At 43.0% G+C, this 21,549-nt stretch overlaps 1 protein-coding gene across 12 annotated transcripts in view; it reads right to left on the bottom strand.

Moving 5' to 3' along the window:
* The window catches only part of lpp (LIM domain containing preferred translocation partner in lipoma), a 131,446-nt gene that overhangs the window by 42,763 nt on the left and 67,134 nt on the right, over positions 1-21,549 (bottom strand). For all 12 annotated transcript variants that reach the window (XM_056414710.1, XM_056414713.1, XM_056414712.1 and 9 more), the window contains one exon: positions 9,508-10,104. In XM_056414710.1, the coding sequence (XP_056270685.1) occupies positions 9,508-10,104 (597 nt within the window). The remainder of the gene's footprint in view (positions 1-9,507; positions 10,105-21,549) is intronic.

Raw genomic sequence — 21,549 nt, 5'->3', positions numbered from 1 at the left:
CGACATGCACTTCCCCCTTTTATATAACACGCGGCGCTGGGCGTCTCCCGAGTCATCTTGCCTCCTTGTCGAGCCACGGTGCGTCCTTAACTTTTCCACCCTGATCGGCGGGGTGGTTTTCTCTTAATCACACCCAGCATAAATGCTGAAGAGTAAAGAAGAAAGTAAGAAAGACAGGGAGTCCTGTCTGTGAGAACGGGAGCAGGATGTTGAGAGGACTCTAGGTGTGTGTGCAGGACGAGTGGGAGACAGAGCGGTGCTGCAATAGACGGGCCATGACCACGAGGAGCCAGCAGGGGCCACTGTTTATGCAGGTGGCTTATTGCTCTGGATGCCTGGTGACAACCAACACAATGATAAAACACCTTCATTGATGCCGTCACTCAGCTGACCAGCACCTTTTTTTGTAAAAATGTCTTGCCATGAAGAGGTAGAAGTACAGCACGACTCATCACATGACCGTGTGAATGCAGGGAGGTTCATGTTACTGTACCAGGCACACTCCCGAACCAATAACACATCTGAATGTCCTCGCTGCCGAAAGCCAGTGAGGGGGGAAATAAACAAACTGCCCGGACGGCTCGGATGTGCTGGGGCTCGCCGAGCCGCAGTGACAGGTTATCGATCCGGCCGGTTATTTACCGGCCTCGCCGTTCGTCTCAGAGCGGGGCCGGGGGAGAGGAGGGTGGCAGGGGCCTCTTATTTATGAAGCGCTTATGTGACAAACACTTCTGATCTACTGTGGGGGGTTACCGCTGAGTGAATGAAGCGGCCAATCAACAAAACACACATAAAAATATGATCTCACGACGCGGCAATAAGGCACTGTTATTTCTTCCAAAGTGTGAAAAGCGCACAAACAAGCATTATTTAATTCCTTTTGAAAGTGTTTGTAATAATGTGTGATATAAATAAAGGTAGCAGGTTTTTATTTGCTTCATGTAAAATGATGTGTTACTATACAGGGCTCCACAATAAGGACACCCTGCTAGCCCCGACATTGTTGTTGTTGTTTTCCTAAAGCCTGATGAGCCATCTGGCTTCTCTCTTTGCTGAGAGCTGCACACCGATCGGTCACTTGCATTAAATGACGGCAGTTAAAGACAAAGTTTGTGAGCTGAGGCACAAACAAGCTTTTCAATTATACTAAAAATATGGGTTTAGCTGGGTGGCGTGAACAGGACGTGGGTCGAAAGATCCTTTACTTTAAAAGATGAAATATGACAATTATGTTCACTTTGGTTATTTGATAGCAGCTAAAAAAAGACAATTTTGCAGAGGGGCAAGTACAAGTTGACTCCAGGCAGGTAGATTTATGGCCCACCAAAAACCCCTAATATCCACCTGTGTTTAATGCAGGGCATTAAGATGTATAAACTCACCAGATGGACATGCACTATGCTTGTTTTAACTTTTAACAGGAATTATAAACTAATGATTATGACGACTATATAATTAGAAAAGTAAAGGATTTATTTGAAACTGTATTCCTTTAACTATGTCAATCAATAAAGGGTATCATGAAACACTCCAGCAGGAAAGGCACAGGTGACAACTGTCGGGCCACTGGTGAAGTCTGTATGATACGTTGGAGTGTGGGGCAGATCTCAGGTTGACCACGGGTGGCAGTGTGGAGAAGTGTGGCAGGTAATTGATAGATGGGGCACAGGTGCAACTGACACGGGTAATGATGCATGGGTGACGGGGAGATCGCACGTTTTTTACCGCAAACAACAGAGACACAGTTGTATTATAAAATGGAAATAAAGGGGAACTTCACCCAATGACACAAACGGCATGGAATCTCTGATGAAAAGAGAGTCAAGAACAGGATCTCCTCCCGCACCCGGCAGAGGACAGAAACCGTCACGAACAACTCTGGCTCTTCTCCAATAGAATCGGCCGCCGCATGGGGAAACAATCGGCCCCACAACAAGCAACCGAGGGACTAATAAAGGTCAAACGTCCGCATGTCACAGGATTAGCTAAGCCTATATCTTAGTGAGCTGTTAGCGAGCTCATGTTAGCTAGGTGTGAGCATGTGACTGTAGATATACACTTACAAACATAATACTCGTTAGTAATAGTTTTCTGATGGATCGGCTTTCCACTAGACGACAAGTAGCATACTGTCAAAATACTTTGCTGGGACCCCCCCGCCCACATGTAAACATCAAAACCATCTTAGCGGTTTAAAAACTCCACAGTGTCCCTTTCATAATCCAGCTGCCCGGTTTCATATATCCAACACTAAATATAGTTCTGTAGTCCACTCTACGGGTTTGCATTAATGAGAGTGAATTATTTAAAAAACTATTAGTGATACGGTTATTAATTTAGAAGTCATAAAAATGCATTTACAATGAAAAGCTTACCATTAGTCTAGTTTTAAGACACACTAAGTCCAACCATAACAATTATGACAATACAACAAGAAACTAATAACCTTTGACCAATTATTTCCATATTTTGCAAAGGCCCATCACAGCTATCACCGCCCAAAGCTGCGACCATCACTTTCACACTGAAGTGCATCAACACTGCGCCCCCGTTGCCCGTAATGGGCCCAATCTGCTCTCGTTGTCGCCGGTGGCTATATTTGCATTGGGGATTGTTTTACGGCCCCGCTTCAAAATCTGAATGCGCTACTTGAAGAAAGCTTTAGGATGTGCTCGCGTGAGACGGTGAAACGTGAGGAGACCCACTTTCCATCCACCATTCCCTAAGCGGACCGACCTCTGTGAAATATTCAGTAACCCGAGCCACGTCGGACCACCACCGAGCACGACACGGGCTTTCGGTACGCCGATAGCTATATGCAGGAGCTGCCTCCAGCTGATCCCCGTCACCCAGTCTGACCCGCGCTGGAGCTGTGAAGACTTCTGGTGATTACACAGCCGACAGTCAACTGATACGAGCCAATTGGGGTCTTTGCATGGACTCTTATTCAAATATTCATTGATTTTATTACTGTTACAGACTAAATCATGGCTTTTGTTTTCCAATTCTGTGAGGATGTATTATTTCAGCGTTTGCATTACCAACAGCCTTTTGGTCTTTTAAGCTCCCGTCTCTAAAGTCTTGCAGATTCGCCGGCAAAATTCCCTCCCAACTAACTATTCATATTTTTAAACCTCACAAAGTTCACAGCATAGTCTTTAAAGATCATTCCCCCCCGACCTGATGCCCATTTAAATATAAAATAAATATACACTTTTATTAATCCCCAAGGGGAAATTAGTTCTCTGCATTTAACCCATCCTTAGTTATTAAGGAGCAGTGGGCTGCGGTGAAGCGCCCGGGAAGCAACTGGGGGTTCAGTGCCTTGCTCAAGGACACTTCGACTTGCAGCTAATGGGGAGAGCGGGGATCGAACCCACGACCTTGCGGTTGAAGGACGGCCCTCTTACCCCACTGAGCTAAAGCCGCCCCAATAGCTTTCAGATGAGAAAACAGTAGTGAATACCACAGCAGTGGTTCATTTAAGGTCACTTTTAAAGTGGCCTGAAATGAACGCACAAAGAAAACTTGGACCAATGGAGGTTACCTTTCCGTTTTTTAAATTTTGCTTTTATAAAGGATTTCTGAAATGCAGCATCATCAAGCATTTTGGAAAACAAAACAGGGCAATTTTTGTTTTATCGTCAGAAAATAATTGCTGAAAATGTACAAAATACTGATCTCCATAGTACAGATTTGTGCAGTTGGGCCCATGAGTTTCCACTAGTTTGTGTTTAGTGTTTTTGGGGAAGGCTTGATTACACAAATAGCTATCGTTATCATAACGAACACAAGAAGTCAACTAGGGCGAATACTTTTTATCCAAATTGGAGTTAGCATAGGGTTAAACCGGAAGCAGCAGGGAGAAGGCAGGATGACAGAATACTGCTGCTTTTTTTCACAATTTTGAAACCTAAATGTTCAAACTACAATGTATACGTGACAAACTCAGAACATGTTTATATTTTTTGCTTTACATAAACATTCAAATGTACCCTGTCGAATCCACCAGTAGCTCCATGGGGGACTGTTTTGTACTATGACCTCACCAGTTAAATTTGAAGGCAGCTAAAGTTATGAGGCCTGCTTCTATATTAAAACAAACCAAAACACTTGGACAATGCAGGGCTAACGTGTACTCCTCATTAACATGTAGCAGACATTCAGAGATACCTGCTTTACTCAAGCGAACGGTTCACTTTAGGTGAAAGATGATCATGAGAGACTTGATTATCATGAACATAGGACAAAGCCTGTTATTTGTGCTTCTTTGTATCATCTTGTTTTATTAAACGGCACTAGAAGAAAAAAGAATAATAGTTTGAGAGGGCAGAGCAGTTCACAGGTGTAATTGGAGGACTGACTTAGATTTGAGTGGGTGTACTTTTTCAAAAGCGGGACTAATTTTGTTTTTAATTGCACTGTGAAGACAATATCACTGTCTCACAAACTGTCTGGTATAGTTATCGAATGGTCTTACTTTCAGGTTTATTACTTGTACCTTTCCCTGCATGCATTCTTGCGTGCGCATGCACTTATTTAAGTGGTGGCATTTTTCCAAAAAGCTCCACTTAACACTAACTTGGCAGAAATTGCCGCACAGAAATAGAAATCATGGTTTTGTCCATTAAACACGGTAGCATTTCAATAGCAACGAAACAAATGTGTTGAGGTGCACACTGGGATAATTGAAGGCTGCCTTTTCCTGATGTTGTGTAAACACTTAAGGGTTCGGTGAAAAATAGAAAGCAGCCATGAGGAATTCTAAAGAAGTATTCATTGATTTGTCTTGTAGCCAGAGGGAAATTCTGGAGATAAAAATGAAGGGAGAACGCACAAAAATATGTTGAAGAGCTGTGATTGTCAGGGTTCGATGGGGCTGGGTGAGAAATCTACATGTTTTCGGGGAAGAAAAAGGTACAGAACGTTCGTTATATCACAAAATTATCTGAACTGATTTCTTCAGTTTGTCTGTCAATACATAGCTAAGATTAAGTGTTTTGTTTGTTTGGCGTAGAACAAAGTGAAATTTGTTTCAAGGTGCATCTACACTTGAAGAAAAAAGATCACAGGGCTGCAGAAAACGTGTTTTCATCTTGTGGAAGCCCTGGGCTCTCACTTTGTAGTTACACATGGTAACCCTGCGCCAAGCTGAGAATCCTGTCTGGTAATCTACACTCAGTCGACTTGCTGTTTTTTAAAGAGCTGCTCATAGTTCATAGAGCGGAGGGCAGCTGGGGTCAATCAGCTGAAGAGAAGGCACCATGCATGATGCGTACACAGTGTTCACACCTGACCATCTTTCCAGGCTTGAATATAAGTACCTCTTGTGCAAGCGAAGGAACGGCTCATTTCCTGTAATATATTTAGACACCGAGTACCATTGAGGGTATTATGAGTCAATCAAAACTTTAGTTTTTTTACAGAGTCCCTAAAGGTGCTGTCCTGGGACCCCTTTCATTCCCGATTAACATGCAGCCTCCGGGAAAAAATGTCCACAGAGATAGAGTAATGTTGACCTCTATTGCCACTATAGCCTTCTACTACCTGAGAGATCCATATAATTACCATATGATTACCATTCTGGTCCCAGTACATGAGTTATTAACAGTCTCTTGCCTAGTCTGTGGTTGTGGTTGCTCCGACTGTGGCTCCACACACACACACACACACACACACACACACACACACACACACACACACACACACACACACACACACACACACACACACACACACACACACACTTCAACCTGTCAATTAAAGTTGCAGACTGATTGTTTTAATTTGTATTCAATTTCAAATGTTTTGCTTTACTGTGACAACGATATTAAATCAGATGCATGTTCACATATAAATATGTGTTCTTGCCTTTTTCTCGACTATCACCGTTTAGCAACACCATGCTACGTTACAAACAAAAAAGTTAGTTTGGTCACATCCTGATGGCACCATATGCAAATGCTCTGGTGCAGGTCAAAGGCAAAGTGGCCACAACAGGAAGGCAGAGAAATGTCAAATATGTAAACATGTTTGACAGTTGAAACCATCATTGACCTTCCGGCGGGCTTTAACTGGCTGCGGGGATTGAGCGGTTCTAAAATAATCCTCCCCTGTCAAACGTCACTCAAGCTCAGCAATAACACAAGTCATCATCCAGTTTCGCTTTCCTCCAATTTTCGGGTTAGACGAAGAGACTCGTGGAAACTGGTATGTTAACCGGCAGCCATGAAATCGGTTAATTTTTCAGACTACAATAGAGATCAAACCCTGTTGGATTTGGGTAATTAAGCATCCTTGGAGCCTGTTGATGTGAGAAGCTGTTCTTACACCTTCACTTTACGTGTTGAGAAAGGACACGTTGGGGGATTGGGTGCTGGGCGGAGGGGGTGAGGTGGGGGGGGGGGGCGTGCACGGTAATCAGGACGAGTCGAGATCACAGAGTCTCATCCAAGGACTTCATCTTGGACTTCTAATGATGCTGACCTTCTATGAATACCCTTAATTATGTGGAATGATCTCTTGAATTAAGTCCTCAATCAAAGTCACTGGCTGCCTACTGAGAAAGCCTTGGGTATTACATAAAATCAACATTAACTGGAGACGGACAAATATGTAAACAGCTCCTTTAATTGACTCTGTTTTGGTTGATTCACACAACCGATTAAAAGAGTCTTTTAAGCGGCTTTAACAACATGTGTGAGAGGTTACGAACATGCCACGACATCGGGTCAGGCACCGTGATGATCATAAAAGGCAGAGTTGACAGATTTTCGCTTTCAGTCTAATCTTGCTTTCATCGCGCCTGGTTTATTTTGGCGCTCAAAGAGCTGCTACAGTGGAGACCAATAAACAAAAAGACAGATTGGAGCTAAGGTTTGGGTATAAAAGTTGTCGGGGACGGTCGGGTTAAAGTCATTTACAGCACATGATCGAGCTGGATGTGTGCATATGGGGCATTAAGTTTCCCCGATATGTTTTCAAAGCCTTCAAATGAAGCATAGGGGTTTGGAGGGGGGTTGAGGGAGGCACAGAGCCCATTATCCCGCTACAGTATATCCTTGGGAATGAAAGACAAATATATATATATATTACACACACACACACACACACACGCACACGCTATATCTATAAAATTAGAGATTTCCTTTTATCTGAAATCAAAGCGATGCTTACAAATCTATTAAACGCCACCTTTTGTTTCTTTAATAATGCATCATACTGGGACCAAAGCAAGCTTTTCAAGCAAAATGTAGACTTTTGTTCTGAACAAATATAATTAGACTTATTTTTAAGATACTCTCTGCTATGTCGAAGCTAATTTGTATTTAGTAAAGTACAGTCCTTGATGAGCTTTTCCCAGAGGCCGGAAGGCCCAGTTTGTATTTTGAACCAGCATAAAATCCTTGAATTAAAGAAAACTCAAGGGCCTTGCACTTTCCAGAGATTGTCGACGGCTGAATGTATTGAGATCAGAATAGCCGCCTCTGTGGCATACACTACTGTTCTAAGGGATGACAGTATTTATTCATTCTTCTCAGTCATGTACAGCCCTATAAAAAGCTCTGACACCCTGCAATGCTTTTGAAGGCTCGAGGCCAGGCCATATTGCTCATGCCAAGATTAAATGTATCGTTTTTAACCATATTATGAATGTTTTTGTGTGTAGTATTTAATTCCAAGTGGGTTTGATGGTTTGAACGGGCTCTAAAAATAAGAAAAAAACATTTTAAAATGATAGAACTCACATTTATCATGTCCTCGACACCAGACAGAGTAGACAGTAGCAGGCCACGGGCAGATCTTATTTAACGACTACATCCTGTTTGTAAAACTAGAAAGGGCCTTGAACACGTACTGGAGGGCCAAATACATAATATCGTGCTGAAAGACTGTTGCAAGCTAAAACCATGCTCCATCAGCTAATGATAGGTAAACCGATGAATAAGAAACGGTTTAATCCATTCCTTCTACTTTTGCTCCTCTGATTTGTTTCGACCGGGTGCTACGATTGATGGGACCATCACTGTTTTACAAAAGTTATTAAGATCCTTTCATCTTGACTGAGAACAATCCTATCCACACAGACATAGGACTGAAACCATGACCCGAGAAACTTGAGTACGAAACTAAAAATCATCAATGCACATTGTATCCATTGAGGCTCTGTTTAAGCAGCTTATAATATATAGTTGCAAATACTAATGCCAAGATGTTTTTTACTCAAGTAAATTTGACTTGAGTAATGGGAAGAATATAGAATGACTATAATCATCAACAGCTGCAAAATCAAAGACACAAATAGTAGTTATGCTACACAGTAGCATAACAACATAGAATCCTCTTCACGTTTTGATTTATACGTTTTATATATAATTATACATATTCCATCTCAATTGAATGGAAAAATATATGAACTTTAAAGTATTTGGCTTAAAATTACAATACACAGCGGGTAGATACACAGCACACAAGAATAAGAGCTGCTGTTTATGAGACAAATGAAATCAGATTGTGTAAACCCCCAACGGAGAAGATCTTTAACAAATTTATAAAGGTTAAAACAACTGTTTATTCTGCGCATTTCAACGGAAGTTGGCAAGCAGCTCCCCGTTGAATTGCCATCTGATGCTGCACATTTGTATGCACACTGCACGCGCGCACAAACACATACACACACACACACACACACACACACACACTTTTGCTTTGTCAAATAGTAAACATGACTGAAAAGATGCCACAAAGAAAAGGACCAGCGTGGGGAGTATTGCCAAACCTACTCGGCTCAAGAGATGAGGGTCAATAGGTGGATTGATGATGATTGATGAAGTCATGCAGATATTATCGGGGAGCAAACCAAAGCTTTTTATTTACCTTATGATCCTACATCGTCAAACCCTCAATTTGAGTCACGGCTAAAAAGGACGGAGTTCTAAAGACGAGCGGTGGCCGAAGTTAGTTCTCCTCCCATGGGGGCTGGGTGCTGGGCTCAGGCTGTTGGAGATAGAGGAGCTTAAATATCCCAAAGAGGTTTGAAGACAGGCTGCTACACTTTCGTTTTGACAAAAGCAGGTTGAGGTGGGTCGAGCAACCAATCAGGACGCCTCGCAGAACCCTCCCTGTGGAGGTATTCCAGGGATATCTAATTGGGAAGAAGCCCCGGGGCAAACCTAGAACACGCTGGAGGGATTAAATATCCCAGCTGGCCTGTGAACGCCTCGGGATTCTCCAGTCGGAGCTGGGAGACGTGGCTGGGGAAACGGATGGCCTGACATGTCTGCTTAGCCCAATGCCACCAATCCAGAGTATGAAAGTTGAAGAAATATATATGAGTAGATGGATGACAGGATGGATGGATAAAAAGGCAAGCCGACTGTTGCCTCATCCATCATTGTAGTAATATTTTTCTATTATCACAAATATGTTGTTTGTTTTTCTAGCTACGTTAAAAAAATTATAGCAATAGATGGAGTAAATTGTATGAGTGATGAAAACCATTCTTACCTTTGGCGGAACAGCTGGTCCAGCATGGTAGGGAACCAGGCCTGGTGGTACATCGGTGATGTAGGTCTTTCTGGGGCCTGACGGTTGGTATGCCTGGACAGGGGCCGGCTCAGGTCTCCTAAGACTTAAGCCGCCTACTTGGGGTACTCCTGGATGGTTCTGTTCTTGGTATCCGACCGGAGCCATCTGAGAAAAGCCAGGCTGTGGTGGTCCATAGGCAAAGTCGGGACCTTTGGGCTGGGCAGGCATGTACTGCACCTGTGCAGGGCTGCGAATGGGCTGCTGGCCAAAGTGGTGGCCAATTGGGACTTGATGCTGAGGGCCGGGCTGGGCCGATCTCACCTGGACGTTGAAGGTAGGCTGGCTCGGGGTTGAGGCTGTGGCGTAGGAGGCCGGTACAGGCTGAGGACCGGTGTGGCTTTGAGCCTTGGCCATAGTGCTGGCAGGAGAAGGGGGGATGGACGAGACCCCCCCAGGTGCCTGAGGTTTAGGCGTAGACTTCTTCGTGGCGGTCAGAGGTGGCTGGGTTGGGATGACCATACGCTTGTAACCGGTCACTGGAGCGCTGGGGCTGGAGGCTGCCGAGGATCCGGAGTTCTGAAAAACAGCAAACAACCAAAACACTCAATTTCACCACTGCTCAATGAAAGACTAATTGCAACCAAAGTATTAGACACCGTGACATTTATAGCCGATAGTGGCGCTACGCACCAACATGTATTACAATTCATGTGTGTGCGTGTTGTTGGATTCATGACAATCTGTCCAAAGGTTGTTGAGACATTTCAGTCAAAAGCATAACCTCAAGCTCATGGCAGTGCTCGGCGAAAAGACAGGTGGATAGGGTTCCTCCTCTATATGCACAAACTTGGATATCCATCAGATGATAGTAGATATAGACATTTCAGTCTGGACCAAAGTTGTGAATTTACTTGTCGCCCCACTGCTAGCATTGAAAGAAACCGTAACAGTACAAACTGAAACACTTGTATTGAACAGCGATCCACAGACACTATGGTTTACGCTCAAATGATTATCCCCTCGGCCTCCCCGGAGTCAATTACGAGGCTACCTCGACAGCAAAGGCTCCACACCATCCGCTGCTGCCGTAATCTATGGCTAATAAAGCAGGAGGGGAAGGGGATAAATTGTTCGGCGGGGGGATGCCATGACAGCAGACTGGCTATGGCACACGACACTTGTGCTGACTCCAGCTCCTTGGACGGGAAAGATGTTAAATCACAGAGATTTGCGACGCTGGTGTTCCTGGGAAGAGGCGGCTGTGAAAGCAGCAGACGCAAGCAGGCCACTGCAGGGATTCAACGGTCTGAACAACCGTGGCGTTTTGAGCCGACGTCCGGGAACGGGCCGGACCAGAACGGAGCCGCTGAACACACAGGAACTGCCAGTCACAAGGATGTCAGAGACGTCTGCCCCGAGTGTCTGTCATGCAAGTAATAATTGTTTTTCACTACCACTACATATCGGTGTCAGACGTTCAGCCAGTCTAAAAAGGGTCTATCATTAACCTTGGATGGCCTTATTAGGTTACTGCCTGAAGCCAAAAATCAGAGTCAATTACTACATTTGCAGCACTAAGGGGAAAAAAAACGAACACTTGTAGTCTTTAGACCCTTTGCAGTTCAGTTTGATGAGATGTCTTCTAAATTGGGGCAAAGCAACAATTCCAATCGATTTCCCTTAAAAGTTGATCAAAGCCTGCCGGGCGGCGAGGCCCCGAATAGCTGTGTTTCGCTGCGCTGCTACGCGCTGCTATGCGATGCTACGCGCTGCTACACGATGCTGTGATCCCTCGCTCAAATTGAATATGGCACACTCGCGTTCGCAATTCCATCAGTGGAAGAGCATCCTGTGAAATTCACGTCCGGATAACGTGTCGCGCCACAAACAATTCCAAGTGTTTTCGGGTAAACGAGGCGCGCGCATCAACTTCGTCTAAATCCCATCTAATCTAAGTCAGAGGGGGCCCCTGAGGAGCCATGAAGAAGCTCCAGGAAATATTGTCTGCTCTCACTCCGATTCCTGCCTCAGTGATTAGTGCTGATGTTTATTTTAAAAGTGGGCCTGTCTGCATATGTATGAGGGGAAAGAATCTCCACTATGCCCTTTAGGAGGTGAAATTACTTAATTTAAATGTTTCATGGGTTTTAAATACTCTAGATTATTCATTTATCTTTAAGGCCTTAGAACCTACAGAAGCATTTAGTTGGAGCAGAGAGCCTGAGATGCAAATTGGCCCCCTCCAAATAATTACACTGTCATGGTGCGTTTTCCACAAATTAAATTAAGAGAATGGATTCACGCCTTTCTGAGGGCGATGGAACTTATCAAACGCACGCTCTGAACAAAAGAGTCTGTGTTATGAACCGAGTAATCGTTTGAGTCGATGGCCGCCTTTGACCCCACCGTGTCCAAGACTGACATCAGAACATGATTGATAGGGAGGACATGGACCATATGTACAGTATATGTATATAAGCTGAACATGTTCAGGACACATTATAGCAGAATGATGCTTCCACCGTGACAACAAAATATTTTGCTCAGTTTCTTGTTTTTGTTTGTTTTAGGAATCGTTTCTTTGATCATAGGATGCGATATTTCTAATGCCATTAGGACACATTTGCTTGTTATTACTACAAAAGAATCTGCAATGTTCCTTTAGATCATTATATTTAGTTGACTCACAAAACCTCGTCGTTACATTAATGTATGTCATTAATTGTGACACAAAACCTCCATATTGTTCCATATTTTGAAGCACAGTGCGGAAAACGCACATTACGAAATATCATCCAGTTGCAGTTTAATGAAGTAAACCGTTTCCACTCCTCAAAAACACCTTTATAACCCCTCTTGTTTTTTACAATTTCTAAACCCAATTTTGTAAAACGATAATAATCATATTGTGATACAATTCCACTGAGGCTCAGTAAGAAACATAGTGGATCTATCGCAGAATAATAATTCTAAATGGTCTTTTTGTGTGATCAGACAGTTTTGAAATACACAAGTCGGCCAATAGATGGAGCATAATACTGTGCTGCTGTATGATGCCCACACACACACACGCACAGTTTTTTTTAAAGTTTCCCCAACGCCTCCCGGAAAGTTAACCCTCACCCCACACCGTAATTCAGACCGACTTTGCACAGAGGCTTCTTAAGAAAGCATTTTGACACATTAAAAAAGATCAGGAGAGACTATACAAGCCCTCGGGGGCCAAGTTAAACTGTTAACTTTGCATTTCAAGGGGGGATTCTTTTTTACTTTATTTATTAAAGCAAGCTTGAGGAAAACCCCCACAGAGGGAGAAGTTGTGCATCTTTTCAGAGTCCTATGTTTTGTTCTTCTCTCAACTTCATCCCGCTCCTTATTCACACACCACGCGTCCGCCGGCCTCGACCGTCCACTCGCAGCGAGCGCTGTGACCGCGGAACAATTCCCGGTCAACACCGAAGCGCCCCGTTAATCTCCCCCTTCCACTTCCAGTCATCTCGTCTCGGCACAATCGGGTGCACAATAGTGGCATTTAACTCTCCGCCAGCCTCAATACAGACACGCGATTGAGGGTATCAATTTTCCTCTCCTAAAATAGTTCAAGATAAGGCACATTAAGTATGATGAAACAATGTCTCTGTGGAACATGGCGAGACCTCTAGCGGTTTGCAACTATCTCTCCGTTTGCAGATAAAAGTGTGTTCCTCACACACTGGGAACTTCTTCACTCTGTCGATCTTATATCTGCATATCGGGTTCTTTTTAAATTATTTTTTTTGCTCCTTCAAGTGATCGGAGCATGACAACCCTCGTCCTCCACAAGTGAATATTTCAACACAGCTTTTCACCCGCGCTGTACGCATTAGAATGCACGCGGCCAGCATCCCATTAGTGCTGAAACACTGCCATGTGGCTGGCGTTCTCACTGCTGATGACATCACGGCGTTGCACGGTACTGTGCTCACGTTCGGCCTTTTATGGTCCATTTTATTCAAATGGATTCTTTATGGAAACGCAGCAACTACTTCCTTGTGGGGTATTTACAGGAGCAGCTACTGCACGAAAGAAAAGAAGTTTCAAAAATCTAAACGTTTTGTTGGTGTTTTGATAAATAAAATTAAATAAAAACAATATTGCAACGGGCAATATTTCTTTGTTTTGGAGCATATGGCCAAAGCTGGATGTGACTCCAGTGTTTTTTTGATCGGTTATATTAAATCTGTGAAAAAGTGAAAATATTGACAAAAGTACATCGTAGACTTTACACTAACAGGATGAGAAGTCAAACGATATCCGAGGATGTGGAAAGTTTGGTTTCAGGATTATCGGCAACGCTGTGGAGGAGAACTCATGTGGGGTTTTCAAGCTGAAATACTTTTAAAGACAACGTTTACAACTCTCACAGTAGTTGATCTTGAAAATATCACAGCTATGATATTTGTTCTGTGGCTTCTGATGGTCGACCAGTTTTTTTTAAATGTAAAAAAGGGAAACACACAATAATAATTTTTCTGTACATCTGAATTTCACATTTCCCAACACTGATTTAGATATTTGGTAGTTTACAATATCAATCTATCAGACAATAATAACACAAAAATAAAAAATGTTTTATGTACTTAGAGAACAGGGAGCGATATGAACGCACAGAGTGAGTCAGGTAGCAGTCATGTTAACATGCACACTCCGAGACAACCCGGACACGACGGAGTCCAACCTTAAGGCCGTGTTAAACAAATTCAGTTATGTAATCCCCGAAAAAGAAAAAAGAAAACCTTATAAATATCGAAAAATAAATTGTTATGTAGAATGATGTAACATCATCATATAAAAGTAGGGCGTATTAGTCACTGATGCAACTAGAAACATCTTTTTCTGGGCTACTGTGTGAAAAAGAAAAAAAAGTCCCAGAGAGTCAGCGATTGTGGCACTTCTGCAGGCTATCTATAAGAACAAGAAAAAGAGAAGTGTGTGTTTTGTGGCGCTCACACAGCAGAAACTAATCGTTTCATTCACCTCCTCCAGTACTGCGGGCCAGTCTCTCTCGTCGCACGCATCCCTGTAATGCCGTGCACTTGCGACCCGTCCTGCTTCGGGAGGAGGAACGATGCTCGCTTGCAGCGTGTCGATATCATCAATCCCAGAGACGAGGAACCAAAACTGTTCTCTCACAGGCTGTATGTGTGTGTGTGTGTGTGTGTGTGTACTTACTGTAAGCTTGCACACGTTATTGGGAAGACGGATAATGTGCTATGTGCATAATGTGCGATGACAGCAGCATTGTTCCCAGGGACTTGATGTAAAGGAGGCGGTTTGTATTGACTGTCAGAGCATCCCTGGCTCAAACTAACTTTGTCATTGGCTCACCCTGTTAATAAAAGACAAAGGGGTGATACCGCGTAGTTTATTTGACTCACAAACATTGACGGAACGCGATGAGCGCCCCAAAGGCACGCTCCTCTCTGCACAGTTGGCTGCCCCTGTCAAAACTCAGAACCTGCTGCCAGATTGACCTTAAGGTCGCCGGTTGCCACCGGCGCTGTGCTAACATCGCTGCTCCGCACAGCGACAAAGCAATCAGAAGAAAGCAGCGGCATGCAAAGCAAACGGGGGAAGAGAAACAAGTTAAACACCGTGGACACGGGGCTGCAGTGTCGTCTCGTTTGAGATAAGCGGCGCACAAACACATCAGTGGCGTAGGAGCCCTGAAGAGTGGAAATAGCCGCCTTTGGCTTTGAGCCTTTGACCTTTTACAAAGGAGTAAAAGCTGGTTGACTTGTGACAGCAGCAGAAGCTGGAAGCAGTTGAAGCCAAATTAACAATTTTTTTACTTTGCCCTTAACATAGCTGACCACTCATTTTCCTTATAACTGACCTTCCCTAGAAACTATGACAAGCCAGGGCTGATAACTAAAATGTAATGCGCCACTACACACACCTTGTCACGCGTGTTCCTGACAAATGCAATCCGCCGCGACAGAAGCTTAAGTCAATGTGTCTCAGCGCCGTGACCGCCAAACCGCGTGAAGGTCATTCCAGACATTACAGCAGGACATGCGTAGACATGGAAACAATACGGCCGTAGTGCCAACAGTGCCTTTGTTTAGCTTAACAAGTATAATGAGATGTTTCCTCAAAGCTAATTGAAGAAGATCCTCTGCCACCTGGACAAGTTACCGTATTCATTCAGTATAATACACTTTAAACCGAGCGCCAACAATAGAGAGTTGTTGACTGTTGTAACCCTCATTCACAATCCCATTGTGATTTATAATGCAAATTATAATATAGAATGCAATATAATGTAATATAATGCAAGCTACAAAAATTAATCTGCCATGGAACATATGACCTTGTTCAACAGTGTGTCGTACAGGCTCCTTCCATACATGTGATCTAATTAAAGGAATAGTTTGTATGTACTATTCACCTCCTCAGACTCTCAAATCCCAGAAAAATTTTCCGATTGATTAAATATACACAATTTGTATCCTTTGGGTTTTTTGTTTGAGCTAAACCTTCGAAGTAATCTATTCATTCTGTTTTGAATGGACTTGAATGAACACCATTTCCCAAAAGCCAAACGCCACCAGCCCGACGGAAGAGGGCGTTAAACTAAGCTGAGCTAATCGGCTGGTCATAGCTACATTTTATAAAACTATTCCTTTAAATCCGTTTATTGACACTGCCAGGTTTCAGACATCTCCAACCATCACATGTACAAAATAACACCGAAAAGGCCTTTGATCCATCCACTCTATTCCCTCCAGAAATGGTTCTTATTACTTGAGTCTTATATTTGAATTACTACTTGGACCCTTTACTTTACCCGACACAAAATGTCTAGATTAATTGCTTATCCATATATATATAGATATTATATATATACACATAAATATATATATACACACATAAATATATACACACATACATATACACATATATATATATACACACATATATATAAATATATAAACTTGCTTCTGAATGCCTCATATGGAGATATGTGTGCTCCTGAAGGCATTAATTTGTAAATGGGGGAGGCCATCCCTCGAGATGCCTTCGTGGTTGGAGCCCCATAAGGGGAGCAAGCAGAAAGGTCACCAACCCCATCACACTCTCGGGGAGCAGAGACACCACCAGGGTGGTCCGTTGTCTGCAGACTGAGACTGTTCGCCAGACGCCATTATCAGTGGGAGGCTCGGGAGCGCGCGGCGAGGGCCGATCATTCTGCCGTGTTGTGACAGCGAGTGCCATCCGCAATGCTCTTCCTGTTGAGAGATGGGAGTGTCACGGCGCGGCTTGACTGGCGCAGCGTGAAGCGAGGGCCTCCTTGGGGCACTCGCGTGGAAGGATCCATCTCAGCAGCATTTGGAGCGCTCGGCTTCAGCGACACTGTCAGCAGACCTCAATAATGCCTGTTTGTTTTGTGTGGACATGACAACCCATTACACGCATTTCAAGCTATTTGACGTCGAGTGGAAAAATACAAACAGACTGATGCGTGGAATGCTGCAGCTTGTCTGCTGACGCTTTGGATCACTTGAACCTCTTTGCCGTGTGAAAAGACAACCGAACCGAGGGGAACGCACAACAAGATGGCAAACTTTTCTTACCAGAGCAAACAAACTATAGGTTTGGTCTTTTTGCGCCAGAGTTTTTGTCAAAAATGCAAAATGACAGTTATGAGACCTGTAGAGATGAAACCATTCGCAAACATTTTAAGAAGTTGCGGAGATGTTCAGGTGAATGGGACAAGCTAGAAGTAACAGTGACCTTGACCACTAAGCAAAATCCTAATCCTAATCCTCAAATCCAAGTGGACGTTTGAGCCAAATTGGAAGGAATTGGCTCAAGAAGATCCCGACATATCCTGCTCATGAGAATGTGAGGGACGTGAGGTTACAGTGACCGTTGACCAACAACCTTTAATCAGTTTCTTTAAATCAAAGTGGAGATTTTTTTTTAAATTGCTCCTGAGAGAAAACGGACAACCCCAAAATAAAATGTTTTAAATGTACGATTCCAGAGACTAACACTTTATACCTAATAACACAGGGTCACGACCTCTGTCCTCACCAGGCATCGAAGGGCTCAACAGCCTTACACGCGTCATTCGTTTTCTAGACAGCATTAACGAATGCTCACTCGAGTCTCCAACATGGACACAAACAAAGAGGCGGATTCAGTGCGCATCGCTGCCCGGACTAATTGAGGTGGAACCAAGACTGAGTCACACGTCTCCGGTCCCAGAAGTTCTGCCAGAAGGCAGCCTTGTGACTCCCCCTGTTCACTTACCTCTCCCTAACACACACACCCATACACTCTCACACACACACACACACCCATACACTCTCACACACACACGTTTATCCAGTGGAAAAGTGTATAAAGCTGAGGCTTTCAATATTTTATTTACGATGCTGCACATTATCGTTGCGCGTGGATGGATCAGACAGGGGGAGCTTTTTTATTTCAACTTGGATCTCATCACACCGCATTGAATCAAACCGGGACGAGGTTTTAATGGAGGTAGTGCATCAGAGTTTAATTGGGACGAAAATGTCGCTGCCTAATGCCTTCGTAAATTGTAACTTGGTTACTTCATGGGTCATACTGTGGATAAACCTCCAAAGTGCATCAGCGTGTGTGTGTGTGTGTGTGCCTTTCTCCTCAACAAATCTATTGGGAAGAAGACCAAACCAAACACTAACTCTGTTATCATCCAGTGGTCGACTTTGGTTCTGGAGTCCACAGTTAGCTGTTGTTGTTGTTTGTATCACTGACCTAAAGGCACGTACTGAATATACAAAATAAAAACGGCGATGGGTTACGATTACTAGAAAGGCAGCGGTGGCTCGGTGTGAATAAGAGGTCGCAGCGGTCACGGCTTCAGCAGCCTCCACCGAAGCGGCCGCTGCTTTGAAGAGCGCATTATTTTGACACTCATCTGGGCCTCTTTGTATACTCCCCCACAACAGATGTGATGTACTCCGACAGGCCCATATACACATATATACAGGACTGTCTCAGAAAATTAGAATATTGTGATAAAGTTCTTTATTTTCTGTAATGCAATTAAAAAAACAAAAATGTCATGCATTCATTCATTACAAATCAACTGAAATATTGCAAGCCTTTTATTCTTTTAATATTGCTGATTATGGCTTACAGCTTAAGAAAACTCTAAAATCCTATCTCATAAAATTTTAATATTTCAAAAAAAAGAAAAAAGCTGAGTGTTTATAACAGCCTTGCAGTGTTTGTCCAAGGCTCAAACCCTTGCAGGTGATTTGTTTAATACCTACTAGTATACTTTTTCATGATATTCTAATATTTAGAGATAGGATATTTTAGTTTTCTTAAGCTAGGTTATTTAATCAGCAATATTAAAAGAATAATTAAAATATTAAAAGAATAAGTTGATTTGTAATGAATCCAGAATGCATGACATTTGTTTTTTAATTGCATTACAGAAAATAAAGATCACAATATTCTAATTCAGACAGTCTGTATATCTACATATATGAATATATATATCTGTATACATACATACATACATACTGTACATACATAGAGAGAGAGAGAGAGAGAGAGAGAGAGAGAGAGAGAGAGAGAGAGAGAGAGAAAATAGTGTCTTCTAACTTCTTCTTTTTTAAGATTTCCTACCTATTTAGAGTTAAATAAACGAACAAATTATGGCTGTATTGTGATATTAAACTAATAATACATTAAACTTGATTATTAAACTAAATAATGCATCTATCTGGATTGTTTTGCTTGTTGGTTGAAGGATGGTAGGACATTTTTTATTAAAACTGAACGTCTTATGTCCAGAACTACAAATACATATATATACACATACATGAATACAGGATGTCCTCTTGAGAGTATTACAGGACTTGATAGGACAACTCAAATGAGTCAAAGAAGAGATGCAAAACCAAAATATCCACAACAGAGAACACAAATGAATGGGCTGGGTCTCAGTAGGATATATATATATATATATATTTACTTTTTAAATAAATGGAATTTAATTATAATTTAAACAAACAAAAGCGCGGGCCTACATGTAAACAATGAGAAACAACATCTTTTCGAGATGCCCAATTAGGGATGCAAATGTAAGACAGAAACCTTTCACAAATAAAGCACATTATCACAATTAGGTCCGGCTTCATTTATTTTATTTTTTTCCGCTGTCGCAGGATGAAGCAAACAAACTGCAACGCAAACTTAGTTAACTGTGTCAAATACCGAATGGCATCTAAGATGGAAAGTGGAGAGAGAATAAATGTGGATTATATAATGATCTCATTTCATTACCCACTGTTATGCCACAGAGAATACCAACTAAAGCAAACAAAATTGGTTTGATGTCTGTGAGGCATCAGTGCCGGCTGAATGTTTGCAGGAATGCTTCTTGGAATTTTTATGAATGAGCGGCACCGTCCATTGCAATTTCCGCCTGGGAGGCTGGCACACATACGGTCCCTTCGCCGATTCAAAATGTAGCGTCGGGTGGGGATGGAGAACAAGATTCTTCTCCCGGAGCTTGGAAGGGGCCGATTGATTTTTGGAGAGCTGGCTTTGTAATTGCTTTACGCGCCAGAAAGCTGTAAATCAAGAGCGCTCGTTGCTCGTTGCTTATACAAGCAGAAGATTACTGTGAGGCCGCTGTGCCAATGCTGGATGGTCGCGGGGAAAATGCCTGGCCCCGCGACACAGTTTAGAGCTGTGTTGTGGAATAAAGCATTGAAAGAGCCTGAGCACGGACTGACGGGAGCAGCTGGGTGGGTGGGGGTGGGTCAACCTGAGTTAATCAGCTAGAATCAGCATCAGCTGAGGAGAGAGTAGCAGCATGTATGTGTGTGTGTGTGTGTGTGTGTGTGTGTCTGTGTGTCTGTGTGTGTTCTTGCATATGTTCGTGCTGCTGAAAAAACTAGAACGGGCACTCGGTCGAGCGCATACCTTCGCATATCACAAGATTGGGCATTGAATTATGAACATTTGGGCATTAGTTGCATGCCAATTGGATATAAATTGACCGCGCTATTGTAAAAAGAAGATTTTGACCTTTTTCATGACCTTGACCGTTGACCCGATCGATCCCAAAATCTAATCAAATGGTCCCCGGATAATAACCAATCATCCCACCAAATTTCATGCGATTCGGTTTAATACTTTTTCACTTACACGGCGATCAAAACATTACCTTCCGCATTTTCAATGCTAAGGTAATCAAATGTAAAACTCCATGTGCAAAAAGCTTTCCAGAGAGAAGACACAGCAAGGGGGCATGAGCGTAAAACACCCGGGTTAAGTCAAGTCAACAAAACGTCCCGATACATAACGTTCCATGATTTATACATGTCACGGCATGTATGTGCACACTGCGGAAGCACAGGTGGCGCGGCTCCTCACCCGTAACTCAAGAAAAAGCTTGCAAACAGGCCGCGGTGATCAAAATAAAACGTGGGACGACTTCGACCCTGACAGGTAAAAAGCGCCACGGTGGCCATACATCCGCCAGCCGGGCAGGTGCACATCAATTTGTCAAGTCATGTTGACAAAGGCTTTCAGACTCCTGCTCGGATATATTTATATATATATATATATATATACTGCACGTTTATTTTTTTCAGAAACCCAACAAAGGTGTGCAAAAAATGTGTTTCAGCAGCTAGTAGCTCCACATCCTAATAAAAGTGTTTGTACTTCCGTGCCGGTTTCTGTGTATTTGTCGTGTGAACAGCTGCTGGTGTGTGTTCACATGAAACATAGAGAGAACAAATGAAAAGATCAGATCAGAAACCGATGCTTTCACAGTTATGCTAACGGTCCTCTAAAGTGTGAAAATGGACATTGTTACACAGTATGAATAAAATGTGTTGTACAGCTACATACAACAAAAAAGGTGCATGTTTTATTCTTAAAGGATTGCTACGGCATTCTGGGAAACACACCGCTTTGCTTACTTGCCACACATTTGATGAGAAGATTGATACCACTTATGAC

The sequence above is a fragment of the Pseudoliparis swirei genome, chromosome 5 (assembly GCF_029220125.1).
Source record: "Pseudoliparis swirei isolate HS2019 ecotype Mariana Trench chromosome 5, NWPU_hadal_v1, whole genome shotgun sequence".
NCBI classification, from domain to species: Eukaryota; Metazoa; Chordata; class Actinopteri; order Perciformes; family Liparidae; genus Pseudoliparis; species Pseudoliparis swirei.
Note: the sequence above shows the minus strand (reverse complement) of the source record. Positions and strands in the feature narration are given on the sequence as shown.